Source organism: Lepidochelys kempii, chromosome 9, assembly GCF_965140265.1.
Source record: "Lepidochelys kempii isolate rLepKem1 chromosome 9, rLepKem1.hap2, whole genome shotgun sequence".
NCBI lineage: Eukaryota > Metazoa > Chordata > Testudines > Cheloniidae > Lepidochelys > Lepidochelys kempii.
Window position 1 is genome coordinate 53084466 of NC_133264.1, and position 13969 is coordinate 53098434.

At 43.6% G+C, this 13969-nt stretch overlaps 1 protein-coding gene across 1 annotated transcript in view; it reads left to right on the forward strand.

Annotated features, from left to right (window-relative positions):
• The first annotated feature begins 2413 nt into the window (after positions 1-2413).
• The window catches only part of KY (kyphoscoliosis peptidase), a 32270-nt gene continuing 20714 nt past the window's right edge, over positions 2414-13969 (forward strand). Inside the window, exons 1-4 of the mRNA XM_073358909.1 lie at positions 2414-2546; positions 9137-9199; positions 12112-12186; positions 13474-13515. Of these exons, the coding sequence (XP_073215010.1) occupies positions 2414-2546; positions 9137-9199; positions 12112-12186; positions 13474-13515 (313 nt within the window). The remainder of the gene's footprint in view (positions 2547-9136; positions 9200-12111; positions 12187-13473; positions 13516-13969) is intronic.

The window sequence follows — 13969 nt, forward strand, 5'->3', positions numbered from 1 at the left end:
AGAGCCAAGTTTTATGCAGTATAGAAGGCAAGAACGAGGAGCTTCAGACGGCCCAGATAAGGGGTATAGATGTGGAGAGCCAGGGGATGCAAGAAGTGGGGTGAGATATGCAGAGTAGATGGTGAGGAAGATGATGATTATACCAGGTGTATTTTGCCTGGGCAGTAGGGGGACATGGTGATGTTCAAGAAGGCCAGAGAGGAGAATTCTGTTATAGTCTAGAGGAGAAAGGACCAAGGCTTGGGTGAGGGATTTAGACAGCAAAATGGAGAAGAAAGGGTGCTTGCAGGGATGCTGTGCAGGAAAAAAGCACTGGGACCGACAGCCTAGATGTGGTGGCAGAGGGGAGAGTGGAGAAGGGCTCCAAAATGGTGGCACCAGCTGAGAGGAGGACAATGGAGCTGCTAGAATGATGGACACAGGAGAGTTTCATTAACTCAGGGGACCTGACACACAGATGGGTGAGCCCCTGAAGAACTGGAGGCTCTGTTTGCCTGAGCCTCCAGAACTTTGAGTTCTTTTATGAATCCCCCATGCCCTTCTTCTCCTTCCTTCCAGCCGTAACGCCTCACTGGATAGGTCATCAGCAGGGACTGCATTTAAGACCTCTGAATCTAAAACCAATGCTGCTGCTGCTTGAGCTAAAGAGCTGATTCCCCCAGGGGGAAACGATAGCATACTTATGTGGTCCAGACACCAGAGCAGGCAAAGACCCACATAGCATACTGTGTTAAGGTGGGTTACAAAGCAATAGCCCTAAAACCATCTGTTCCTTCCCATGAGACCCCTTGCCCTGACCCATGACTGCTCCTCTGCTAGCAGGGAGGCTCCAAATTGGAACTGAAGTATTGAGCATGGGAGTGTGGGCATCAGAACAGCTCAGGAATATTGCAAGCAGTGTACATGTGGATTACGAAGGGGGCAGCGGCAAAGCTGGGCAGAGGCAGCATGCACAGAGCCACGCATGCTGTTTCTGGATCTGCTGAGCAGAGGCATCCCGCTGGGTTCGCAGGGAAGGTTGGCTGCCTATTGGCTACCTGTGCCTTGGCAGAAGCTCACAGTAGGGGCTGTAGATCAGGGGGGTGGGAGGTGTACCTGTGTGCACTCCGCCAACACCAGTCAGCAGTACTAGCTCCCTGTCTATAGATTAAGGAGCAGTAAATTTACCCCAGAATCATTGGAGGGGAAAAAACCACTTGGCAAAAATTCCAACAGCAATTAGAGCTAGTGACACCAAAAAGTAAACACCATTAGACATAGCTTTATCCCCTGTGTCAGTAGCATGGGCTGGCGTCAGCATGATGAATGAGTACTGCAAGCGCGCAAAACTGTGTAACTGTGCCGGAGAGAGTCCGTCAACCCACAGGTGTTAACATTCCCCTGAGGCCACCAGCCAAACATCCCTCAGCTGGCAGCTCTGTGACAGGATGGAAGCCCAAGATAAAATTAGAAAGGATTTCTAATCCAGCATCTTGTACAAATGGTAGGGGCCAGCTAAACTGGGTTGCTGTTAATTGCTAAACCAGACCGCTGTACTCCCTCTCCTACCCTCTTTGTGTGCTATGAAACTTTCAGCTGAGGCAGGATTTTTGCTGCTAGTGTTTTCTGTCACCTACAGATTTCAGAGACCATGTCCTTCATGCCGATTGGTGGGGAGATCCATTTGTTGCCTCTCAAGGAGTGTCTGTTTTTTTCAGGGCAGACCTCTCTTTATTTATTTATTAGTGTTATTTATTAATTTGTTCGCGTTATTTATTAATCAGTTTTGGAAGCGCTATTCCCCCTGAAAATGGCTGTTATGGCCCACTTTACACCTTCATCCCAGGACACAAAGTCACAGGCTTTTGTTCACAATTGCACACCTTCCTCATCGCTCCTTTTGTTAGTTTTTATTTCTAAGCCATTGATTTGGGGTTTTTTTAGCCATGTTTTAAAGTTTCCACTTTGGGTGTGGCAGAGGAGAATCAGAGAGGCATCCTTTTAAAGAACCTGCAAGTGTTGCAGAATGAATTCCCTCTAGCGTAAGAGTGCTGGTAGGGGGATTTGAGGGTAGACAAGTGCTTAAATCTGAAAGGGCAGAGAGAGGTGAAGGGGGAGAGGAACGCTTGTCCTGAAACTAGAACTCTCCTTCTGAAATGTGGCTCCTTACTCAGATTTAGGAAGTGGATCCCTGCTGGGATTTCCTTTCAAAGGTGACTTGTAATCTGTTCATTAGGTTAGATTTTGGCAGGGTAGTAATAGTGCATTTGAGCAGGGTCGGGCACATGTTATTTGTGTGTGTGCAGAGTTCGTTTTGGGTGAGGGGGAGCATTTGCCTTTCCAAGATTGGAAAATAAACACTGCCAGTTCTGCAGCAGCAGCAGCAGCAGGTCTGGGTGAGGAAGGAAGCGGTGGCAATGCTCTGATGGGTACCATGGAGTTTAAAAAAGACGCCAGTGCAGTAACAATTGAGATGCTTCTCATAGTTCGCCCTCAGAAGAGGAAGACAGTGCACAGGGTGCAGACAGACAGACAGATGGAAATCAGTGCCTCGCACCACATCCAAGGTAAAGCAATATCTGCAGTTGTTCAAGTGGAGGGGTGCAGCTGCAATGCATGCAGAGCCAAGCTGCAAGTGATTTGTAGAATGAGAGGTGAACCATCAGCTCTCAGGAAAGAACAACGGGTTTTTTGGCTTTCTTTTGTGCCCCCCTAACTTAAAGACATGCAATGAAAACCCAAACCTGCAAACTCCCCTCTAAAATTTTCCAGTTTTAACTTAGTTTCGTTGATCCTGTCTAACGAACAAGAGCCTCTGCATGTTGCATACCACACACTGCAGGTGACTCAGGGTGCAGCACCTGTGTGGCACACCCATGGAGCGGCATGTGGCTATTATTCCGAGGACCGTGTTTAAACAAGCCCTATTACAATGGAACATTTTATATAGTGTGAGACACTGCCAAAGGGTTTCCAAAAATGCATTAGATTTACAAGGCAAAGCAGTGAGCAGGTTAAACTGACTGTGCTTCAGTTATTTAATCCCAAATTGGTGGCTATCACAAAACGATACATAGGGCAACATGGTTTTATTTTAGTGTGTGTGTGTGTGAGCATGTGCATACTTTGTCTGCAAAGAATATCACCATGAGCCATTTATAGCTACAGTTTGTGACAATCCCCTTGGCCTATCTCCTGTCCCTTCAGGGGATCTTCCATGCTCTTTTTGGAACCCTGGAAATCATGGGCTATTTGCAGACAACGGAGAGAACCCCCCTCTCACTGCAAAACTGAAAAGAGAAAACACTCCATTGCTGCAATCTGGTTTAATCCCAGATTTTAACTGTATTTCAGATGCTGGTGATTGGGGCTATATAGATACCGAAAAAAAGACAGGAAAAGGTGGATGATCTGGCTAATCTAATCTTTAGCTATAGTTGATTTCTGTCTACTTCATGCCTACACCAGCACCAATGTCTCCAACTCCTTTTCAGCCTTCTCCTACAGAGCTGGTGGGGGTGAGATGAGTTTGGACATTTTGAAAACATTTTCATTTGAATGTTTCAAAAAGGACCAAATTTCAAAAAAATTTACTGCTTTTTTACTGAGAAGTCTCAATTTTCCAAAGATCTTTGGTTCTGAAATTGTTTTCCCAGTTTGCTTTCTTCTTTCTTCCCCCTTTTTTCCTCACTAAAACAATAACTGAAAATGTTTTCAGTTTTCATTGCGGGGAGATGGAAGATATTGAAAAATGAAACCATTTCATTTTATTTAAAAGGGCCATTTTTGACTAAAACATTTTCCGGCAAGTACAATTACCCCTGAATTGTCTGCCCACCTCAAGCAGCAATGCTATGCCCCAGAAGGATTTGCTCTGCAAAATTACAGCAAAATCAGCTCTCCAAGCCATTTTGGCTTGAACCATTGTAGGCAGGCAAAGGGAGTTAGAAAGGCTCAGGAGTTCTGGGGACACAAACAGGAGGAGGGGAGACTGAGCATGGAAAGCAGTGTTATGTGGAGGAACAGGGGTCAATGGATAGGTGGCAGGAAGAGGGGGAAGGGATAGGTATCAACTGTTCAGGGTAGAAATTCCGGGAGCTAATTACTCCTGGCTCTAGCTGTCTCCCATGAGAGGGTAATAGCTGGATAACTTCTTTCTATGGACTCTCTTGTATTTAGATTAATGGTGCTACTGGAGGGAGTATTTGGGTAGTGGATAGACCTGGTAGAAAATGCCCATTTATTTTTTGTTGGCTATTTAAAAATTGAGTGTGGTTTATTTCTCCAAATAACCCTAAAAATGGGGAAAAAAATTCAATGAAAACTTGCCATAGAAAGCTGAAAAGTTTCAGGGCTTTGAACATTCATTCTGGTAAAACTTTTGTTTTTGAAAACTACATTTTTGCCGAAACCCAAAACATTTTACCAACATTATTTCAGTTTTCAATTTTCATTTTTTGTTGATAAACTGCAAATTTTCGATCCAAATGAAAATCTTTCTTTTTTTGTTGAAAATATTAAAAAATGTTGACCAACTCTACTGGCATATCTCTCCTTCATAAACAATGTCATAGCCTCTAAGAAGCAGTGTTGCCTAAGAGATACAGCTCTGGGCTGGAACTCAGGAGACCTAGATTCCATTCCTGGCTCTGCCCCTGGCCTGCTAGGTGACCTTGGGCAAGTTGCTTCATCACTCCGTGACTCAGTTTCCCCAGTCTCTAAAATGGGGATAATGATACTGACCTCCTTTGTAAAGTACTTTGGGGTCTATGGATGAAGAGCTAGTTAGTATCAGTAGTAGTGTTCCCCTGCTGCTGATCTCTAAAGTGCTTTAAAACTTACTTTCAGGGTGAGCCACCATGAACCATCATGATTTTCAAACTTTTCCAGTGAGAGATTCTCCTTGGACAGCCTTGCAACATGTTACTTTGGGAGGGGATTTGTCTAATATTTAAATGAAAACACAGCGTAATCAGGAAGAGTTTGGGAACTAAAATAGGGCCATGGCTGGGAAAAATAGACTTCCTCTTGAAGTCAGTGGATTTACATCAGGGATGAATATAGTCCAAAATATTAAAAATGTGATTCACCATTCCCATTGCAATTGACTGTGATGTCATAAATTACTCTTTGATTGCAGGAGTAAGTAGAAAAGGAGTCTGAGTTTGGAGGACAAAAGCAGAAATAGCAAAGGAAAATTTTGGACTGGCATTTTTCAAAGAAACTTTTTCCATTCTCATGGGTCAACAGTTATTCTTTGAATCCTCCTGGGTAAATAATGCCTAGCTGAGTGATGTGTCATCATCATGGAGTTGGTCCTGTCTCAGCTAAGTCTACAGAAATTTTATTTTTGTCTTCAGTGGGAACAGGAGTGGGTCTGATGTGATCTTCCCACTAGCTGGTATCGAACATGCTGCCCAGTACCCATGAATTATATTGTCTGACTCTCATGCCCATGCTTGTCATTATGTAGGTTTTCAAAGTGATGGAAATGAAAGTGACAGATCGCAGCAACCCAGAGGGAATGGCCTTCCTGGTACGTTGTCTTCTCTGCCGTCCATTTTGTATGTGAGAACGTAGGGCAAGTGATAGTGAGGGCATCGTAGAGCTGGCTGGAGCCAGGCAGAGTGCGTGGAGATGCTTTGCAGGCTGCCAATGCACAGCTATGGCTCTGCACACTAACAATGTGCTTGTCACAGCCCGTTCCGTTCCAGGCCTTATTGTGTCTGGCTGATGTGCACAGGGAGGCTCCATTCAGACATGGGTCTCCCTGTGCTCACGCATAATGGGGGAGAATACCACTTTCCTATCTCTAGCTATCAGCAGGAGCCAGTGGAGGTCAGGGTGTGTGTGTGCATGCGCCGGGAATATGGTGGGATGGCTAGGTGCTGGGCACACTACTGCATACATACATCATAGTTATCATATATGTAACCCTGCCTCAGCATGGGGGGATGGACTAGGCGAGCTCTGGAGGTCCCCTCCAGCCCTACATTTCTCTGATTGTATTATCATAACCAATAAAGAATCCTCCTGAAAGCTAACACAGCCTGAGGCAGTATTAACAGTCACACAGAGCTCTTAGCTTACCCAGGATCCGTGTAGTTCATGGTGCGTGGAGGTAGAAAACGCTGTCCTATTAAGAAGGTGACTCCCTCCTCACTTCAACCCCTAATGGAACAGTTGGGTGCAAATCCAAACTTTCCAGTCCGGTGCACAATTGTTTTTGGCATGAGGAACAATCTGTCCCCTAGTCCTGAGCTTCCTTATAGCTCAGCCAATCCACTTCTTATCTGACCTATGCCCCCTCCCACTAATCCGACTCAAAGCCTTTCTTAAGAGGATACCACCAGCTGTACAAAACCATGCCCTGGATTTGTTAGGGAACATAAGCAGCCCCTAGGGAATGAGCTCAGGCCACCAACCTCATTTTTCCTGTATGAAAACATAATTTGGTCTCTAGTGAAGAAAGGCAAGTGAAAGAAACAGAGTTTTGCTTCCACAGAATTACTAATAACCCCTATATGAAAATCCTGTATGTTACTGATGCATTGCTTAATGTGAGTCCTGATCCAGCTCCCACTGCAATCAATGGGAGCAGATTCAGCCTATAGACAGTAAGCAAGCAAGCAATATCTTGTGGCAAGGTACTGTCAGTAAGTGTCTTTGACTATACCAGACACACAGATGGCAAATAAGAAAAGCAGATAAATATTAATATCTTTAGAGCCTTAACATGCTCTTCCTTCATGCCTGAGAGGGTTTTCAACGACAGCTACGTAGTGGAGATCAGGCAATTCACCAGGACTAGAAGGGTGAATTAATTACCCAACACACAGAGTTAACTGAAGTACCTCTAATAGTTCAGTGCAAATCTGAGTATCAATACATTTTCCTCTAGCCCTGCCTTCAGGACACAAGATGAGTCCTCTTGAAGATAATTTAGAGCTTGGCTACACTTGCGAGTTAGAGCGCATTAAAGCAGCCCCGGGCACCCTAGCTCACTCCCCGTCTACACTGGCAAGGCATGTAGAGCGCTCTGACTCCACATCTAGAGCGCTCCTGGTACTCCACCTTGGCGAGAAAATTAACACTTGTTGCGTGGTGGCTGAAACGCCCGGGTGTCAGTGTGAACAAGGTGTTGCATTACTGCACTCTGATCAGCCTCCAGAAATGTCCCGTAATCCCCTTAAGTCAAGCGGCCACTCTTGTCATTGTTTTGAACTCACCTAGGAATGCAGATATGCTCTTTGAAAGCTCCATTTCTGACAGCCTACTCCGAGACAAAGCAAGCCGTTACTGTGGAATGCTGTGTGAGAGAGAGAGAGAGAGGCGGGGAGGAGGGGGAGGTCTGCTGCTGTCTGAACTTACAAGACAGCACGCTGACATACTTTCAGCCCCCCCAAAAACCCACTCTCTCTCCCCCCACATACACAGAACACACTCCCTGTCACACTCCATCCCCCGCCCCTATTTGAAAAGCACGTTGCAGTCAATTGTATACTGGTATAGCTGCCCATAATGCACCGCTCCCAATGCCACTGCAAGTGTCGCAAATGTGGCCACGCCAGTGCGCTTGAACCTGTCAGTGTGGACAGATTGCAGCGCTTTCCCGACTGCGCTCTACGAAGGCTGGTTTAACTCAAAGCACTCTAAATCTGCAAGTATAGCCATATGCTCAGACTGATGCCCTCAGACGGATGCCAAAAGGAATAGCCAGCTCTTAATGCACCAGCACCAAAGGGGTTAATAAATTCCCTTTAATCAGCCACATTCCTGTCTTTATGAGGACTCTGACACCATGGAGCAGCTGGTGCTGCTGCAATATTTACAAACGGTATGACATTAACTGAGATTGAGCCACATTAAAAAAACCCACACTGCTGCCGCATACAGTGCATCAAAATCTCATAATTCACGGGCCTGATCCATGTCAGCTGTGAATTACAAAAAGTATCTGCAAAAAGAAAAGGAGTACTTGTGGCACCTTAGAGACTAACCAATTTATTTGAGCATGAGCTTTTGTGAGCTACAGCTCTGATGTAGCTTCTCTCACCCAGCTTCTCTGGGACACAGATCCCATGACACTTTCTGAAAAAAAGTAAGGGATAACCCCAGCGTCATGGCCAACGTTCATCCTCAGTGAATCGGGTTCTAATGTCCAAGTCTATATGCGAGATATTGCTCAGTGTTAAATGGCATTTGCTGACTGTGCTAGCTTAATGTCATTGCAGCCCTGTGGGATAGATTAATGTTATTTAGTACCATGTGTATGACCACATCACCTAGGGGCTGCAACTGAGATCAGGGTCTATTCTGCTCAGTGCTGTATACACACACGATGAGAGACAGTCCCTGCCCCACAGAATTTATAATCTACACAAACAAAAGGAAAAGAGGTTACTCAACGTTATACAGCTGGGAACAGAATGCAGGTCTCCTGACACCCAGTCCAGGTCCTTACCACTAAACTAATGTTTTTCAAGAGATGGGGTGTGGCCCTCAGAGAGCTCATGAAAGGCAATCGGGGTCACAAGACATTCAAAACTTTATCTCAATCTGAAGCAAAGAAAATCTCACTCCCCACTCCCTGCACACCTTTTCCATTTCAAGGTCACGTATTTTCTGTCAACCTACTGAAACACTCACATACTAATTACTGATAAATGTTTTACTCATATAGTAAATGTAAGAGGGTAGTGCAAATTTTTGACTTCAAATATGAGGTTGCCAATCTGAAAAGGTTGAGAAACACTGAACTAGACTATTTATGCAAGTATGATACATTTCAGTAAAACGGAATTCAGTTGATGCCAGCCATGCCTCTCCAGAGAGTTCTCCCTCCTTCCTTACTTCCTCAGCCAGGGTCTTGCCACCAATGCCTGAATTGCATGGACTATTCCCAACTAGTACTCCCTTGTTCACTCCGCTTGCATTTGAAGCCCAGGAACTGCTTCACACAGCACATATTGAGCTCTGCTGTATCAATTTGCTTTACAAGCTATAAAAGCTATAGAATAGAATCTCAGTGCCATTTAGCTCATTGGTGCTCCACATTTATAGATTTAACCTGGTTCTGTGGTTGGTGCTCCGTTGCTGTAGGATGAGAAAATTCCATTTTATTCTAATCACGGGGATGTTTTCTTCATATGAACAGGCCAGCCAGTTCAGATGCAGCCTGACGAGCAGGCACCAGTCATTACTTCCTACACCAACGAAGGTAGGTGGTAAGCCATTGAACACTGATTTTCTGTAGCAATGCAGCATTCATCTCTTATTTATGCTCGTATGAGAGAAAACTTGCCCAGAACATCACCACAGCAAGAGACAAATCTGAGATTTTTTTATAATCTGACTGCAAAGGATGAAGAGTCACTGGACAATTCTTTCAAGAATCTTGGGCCTGGTCTACAATTTAAAGTTTTACCAGTATTGCTGTTGATTAAGGGTGTGGCTTTTTTTTTTAACCTGACATAGCTAAGCTGGTGTAGATGGCTTTATACTGACATAGTATAGATGACTTTATATTGACATAACTGTACTTATACCAATATGGCTAATGCTGCTTCCCCAAACCAGCATAAGCTATACTGGTATAAGCCCTTTCATACCATTTTAACTGCATCCCCACGAGAGGCTTTTGTCGGTAGAACTATATTGGCAAAACTCCACCAGCAGAACCCTCCTAGTGTAGAGCAGACCTTGAGAGAACATGGAAAGTAACAAGAGTTTGTCCGTTGGTTCAAATTATTTCTTTACATTTTATAATGGGGCCATCTTAGGTTTGATTCATCCTGTATATCTGTACTATACTAAAATTGATATTTAAAGCCTTCTTGGTCCTTAAAAAAGTAGGTCTTGATTAGGGATGATGATGTTAATAAATAATGCATAATAGTAGTAATAATAATAATAATAAATCACAAAAACTTCAGAGACTTTCATTCCATTGGTTTTCAAAATTGATTTTTTGCTTTTTAAAACTTTCTGTGGAATTTTTGTATCAACTTTTTTTTGGTTTCCAAAGTGGGTTATTTTTGCAAATAAGCATTTCTAGTATAGCTATGCTAGCACAGTGCTCCTAGTGAGGACACTGCTCAGACCAACCAAGTGCAGCTTTGCTGGTAGAATTCATTCCACCACATGCCACCTTCCAAGCAAAATAAGCTATACTGGCAAAAGTACAGCTGTCTACACGAAGGGCTTTTGTTGCCACACCTCTTCACACCCCTGATGGACAAAATAAGCTATGTCAGCAACGTTTCTAGTGTAACTCTGGCCTAAATTTTGAGTGTTGAGCCCCGAGGTCACAATATTGCATGAACAGTACAGTATAATACCCACGTTGCAGATAAATGCTTTCCTGCAAGGTCATTATTGTAACATTATTGATTTTCATAGATCCCAAGGCCAGAGGGGACCATTGTGATCATCTTGTTTGACTTTCTGTTCAGCACAGGCCAGAGAACTTCCCCCAAATAATTCCTAGAACAGAGCTTTTAGAAAAACATCCAATCTTGATATAAAAATTGGCAGTGATGGACAGGCCACCATAACCTTGGTAAATTGTTCCAATGGTTAATTACTCTCATTGTTAACATTTACACCATATTTCCAGTCTGAATGTGTCTAGCTTCAACTTCCAGCCATTGGATCATCTTAGACCTTTCTCTGCTAGACAGAAGATTCCATTATTAAAATATTTGTTCCCCATGTAGCTACTTACAGACTGTGATCCAGTTACCCCTAAATCTTCTCTTTGTTAAGCTAAATAGATTGAGCTCCTTGAGTCTATCATCAAGGCATGTTTTCTACTCCTTTAATCATTCTCATGGCTCTTCTCTGAACCCTCTCCAGTTTATCAACATCCTTCTTGAATAGTGAGCACCAGAACTGGGCACAGTATTCCAGCAGCAGTCACACCAGTGCCAAATACAGACGTAAAATTAGCTCTCCGCTCCCACTTGAGATTCCCCTGTTTATGCCTCCCAGGATTGCATTAGCTCTTTTGGCGAGTCTCATATTGGTGGCTCATGTCCTTTTCAGTCACTGCTTCCCAGACAGTTTCCCCCATCCTGTAAGTATGGCCTACATTCTTTTTTCCCAGATGTATACTTTTGCATTTAGCTGTATGGAAACATATTGTTTGCTTGTGCCCAGTTTACCAAGCATTCCAGATCGCTCTAAGTCAGTGACCTGCCCTCTTCATTATTTACCACTCCCCCAATTTTTGTGTCATCCGCAAATTTTATCAGCGACGATTTTAATGTTTTCTTCCAGGTCATTGATAAAAACGTTAAACAGAGTAGAGTCACGACCTGATCCCTGTGGGACCCTTCTAGGAACACACCCGTTCGATGATGATTCCCTTTTCACAACTACATTCTGAGTCCTTAGTTAGCCAGTTTTTAATCCATTTAATCCTGAAGAAGAGCTCTGTGTAGCTCAAAAGTTTGTCTCTTTCACCACCAGAAGATGGTCCAATAAAAGATATTACCTCACCCACTTCGTCTTTCTAATATCCTGGGACCAACATGGCTACAACAACCCTGCAGATGTTAATTTAATATAATTCTAGTTTTTTAATCAAAATGTTGTGCGGTATCAAGTCAAACACACAACAATATTTTCAAACCAAGCTATGCACTCTTAGAATTCTGACTCAGTTTCCAATTCATTGTTAAGGGGAGAGAGGCTGGGGAATGTTTTAATATCTGTTGCACAGGAATCTGAAGTGCATAAGATCATTTTTTATTTGCTTATTTCACTGTTTTGCCACTTATTCTGTCCATAGTGCTGCAAACCCGTACACTTCATTTAAAAATAACAGAACAAATATATCTTCATGGAAGGCATGTGGACAAATCGTTTGCACTGAGGCACCAGCCCACTAAAGATATTCTGGTTTTCAAACAGAGAAGAAACAGGCAGAGGAAGGAAAGTTAGACAAGGGGGATGTTAAGGTAGAAAGGAAGAAATGGAGGCCCTATGAGTTAGTTTAGTATTGGTACAATATTAATGAATGTGGTTTGCACTTGGAAAAGTAATTTTTGATATTTTCAGTCTTATATGTTTTCACTTGCTAGTTGCTTTTTCATTCCTTGCCCACTTCTGACTCTTTGTTCATTGCAGGAACTCATGTGACTGTCGAGGTACATCCTAGAAATACCACCCCACAGCTGTTCAAGAAATTCTCCCTTGGGAAAGGTACATCACTTTTTAAAAACATTTGGGCCAGCTAAAATATGGCATATCAGCTGCACTAGAGAGCAGGGAGAAGAGGAGCTCATTTGGTTACCACAGTGTTAAACCTGTTAGCTTGTTGTCTGTGTATATCAATGATGAAAGTAACGGAAAGGTGACACTGCTCAAAGTGTGATTTTCCAAAGTTCATAACTCAGTCAAATCCAAACTAATGGTCACAGGAACACCCAATGACTGTTCCCCTCAATAACCACTACTTCCATGCCACATTTAAGCTTCCAACCACCAGCTGCTTTATAACTTAAAAAATAATTTTTAAAAAGATATTATAAGTGTATGGTTCCCTTTTCAAATCCCTCCTTCTTAAAAATGGATTAACCTAAACCATTTTTACTTACATTTAAAACAAAACAAAGTTTCAGCTTTGAAGACCAAATGGGAAATTGCAGCCCAATAGTTGAAAGTTTCAGAAAGTTATACATAACCCAGAACAGGAGGATTGAAGTGGAAAGGCCTATACAAATGTAGCTAGATCAGCCACTCCCACTACAATCAATCTCAAGCATTCCTATGTGATTCCTATGCATTCCCCTTGGCAGGACTGTTGCGTAGTGCTGCTGGTGCAGAATGGCATCTGTGTTTTGGCCCCAGAGGTGGCTGCATTTTAGTAGTGGGCAAAGTGATTTCTGTAGTCAGACACTATCACATTTTACCCTTATTTACACTCTTTGAAGCCAGCAGATCATTGAGGCTGGAAGGGTGTACATGAATTTTGAACACTCCGGATAAACCATTTTGGAATTCTTCAAGAAAAGAACTATTGAAACGTAAGGCACCATTCCTGTTGTAGTACCCAATAGCAAATAAAATGGTAATCCAAGTCCATCTGTTCAATATTTTCCCAGCTCACAGAACAGACACAGGCTGACCTAGACTCAGTTAAAGAGAGGAACAGATGCACTTTTTCCTGACTGGAAGTAGCCTTGATAGAGAGAAAGCTACAGTGTCCAGCACCCTCTACATTCTGATCAATGTAACAGCATTAACTGGGCTGTTCAGGACAGTGTGCCTGGGTGGCAGCCTCCATGAGGAAAGGAGAAAATGCACAGTGTGTCTGTGGCTTGAACCCACTGAGTACAAATTAAGACATTCCATGGGCTTTAATAGGAATGGGATGGAGCCCGTGGTGCTCGCAGAGCTGTTTAGGCACAGGGAGAGGTTGCTGGGATGACGAGTAGAGTTTTCTTCCACTGGTAACTCTTGACTAATTCTGTCTGGGGGTTATTGCAGGAGTCTGCAAGCTGCCCAGTCTGACAGGCCTGGATAACAAAGGTGAGGCTGCTTGGTTACAGCGTATTTTGTGAGAGTGGAAACACTAGTCCAGCTTCAGTGGAGTTGCTCCAGCCATAAGTTTGGCCCAACATCTACCATGATGGGGCCTGCCTTCTTGGGGCAATGGAGAGGCTGCCAGCAGCTGAGTTCAGATGATGACTGCGCTACTCAGAGGTGGACGTGTGCCCAGACTCCCTGCTGTGCAGATGATGGTTGTGCTCTGCCAGCTCTTGAGTCTTGTATCAAGAGGAGCAGTTGGTAGTGAGAACAAAATCCTTTTCTTTGTGGAGGTGGGGCCTCGTCCAGAACTACAGATATCTCACATTTGGTGACCTTCTGGAGGCTGCATCACCCCTAAAACATGCTCCAGCTGATCTGTAGCTCACTCTGGGAAGATATCATTTAATAACTGTGCTGCAGGTGTTAACACAAGATAAGATCTCTCTGGAACACA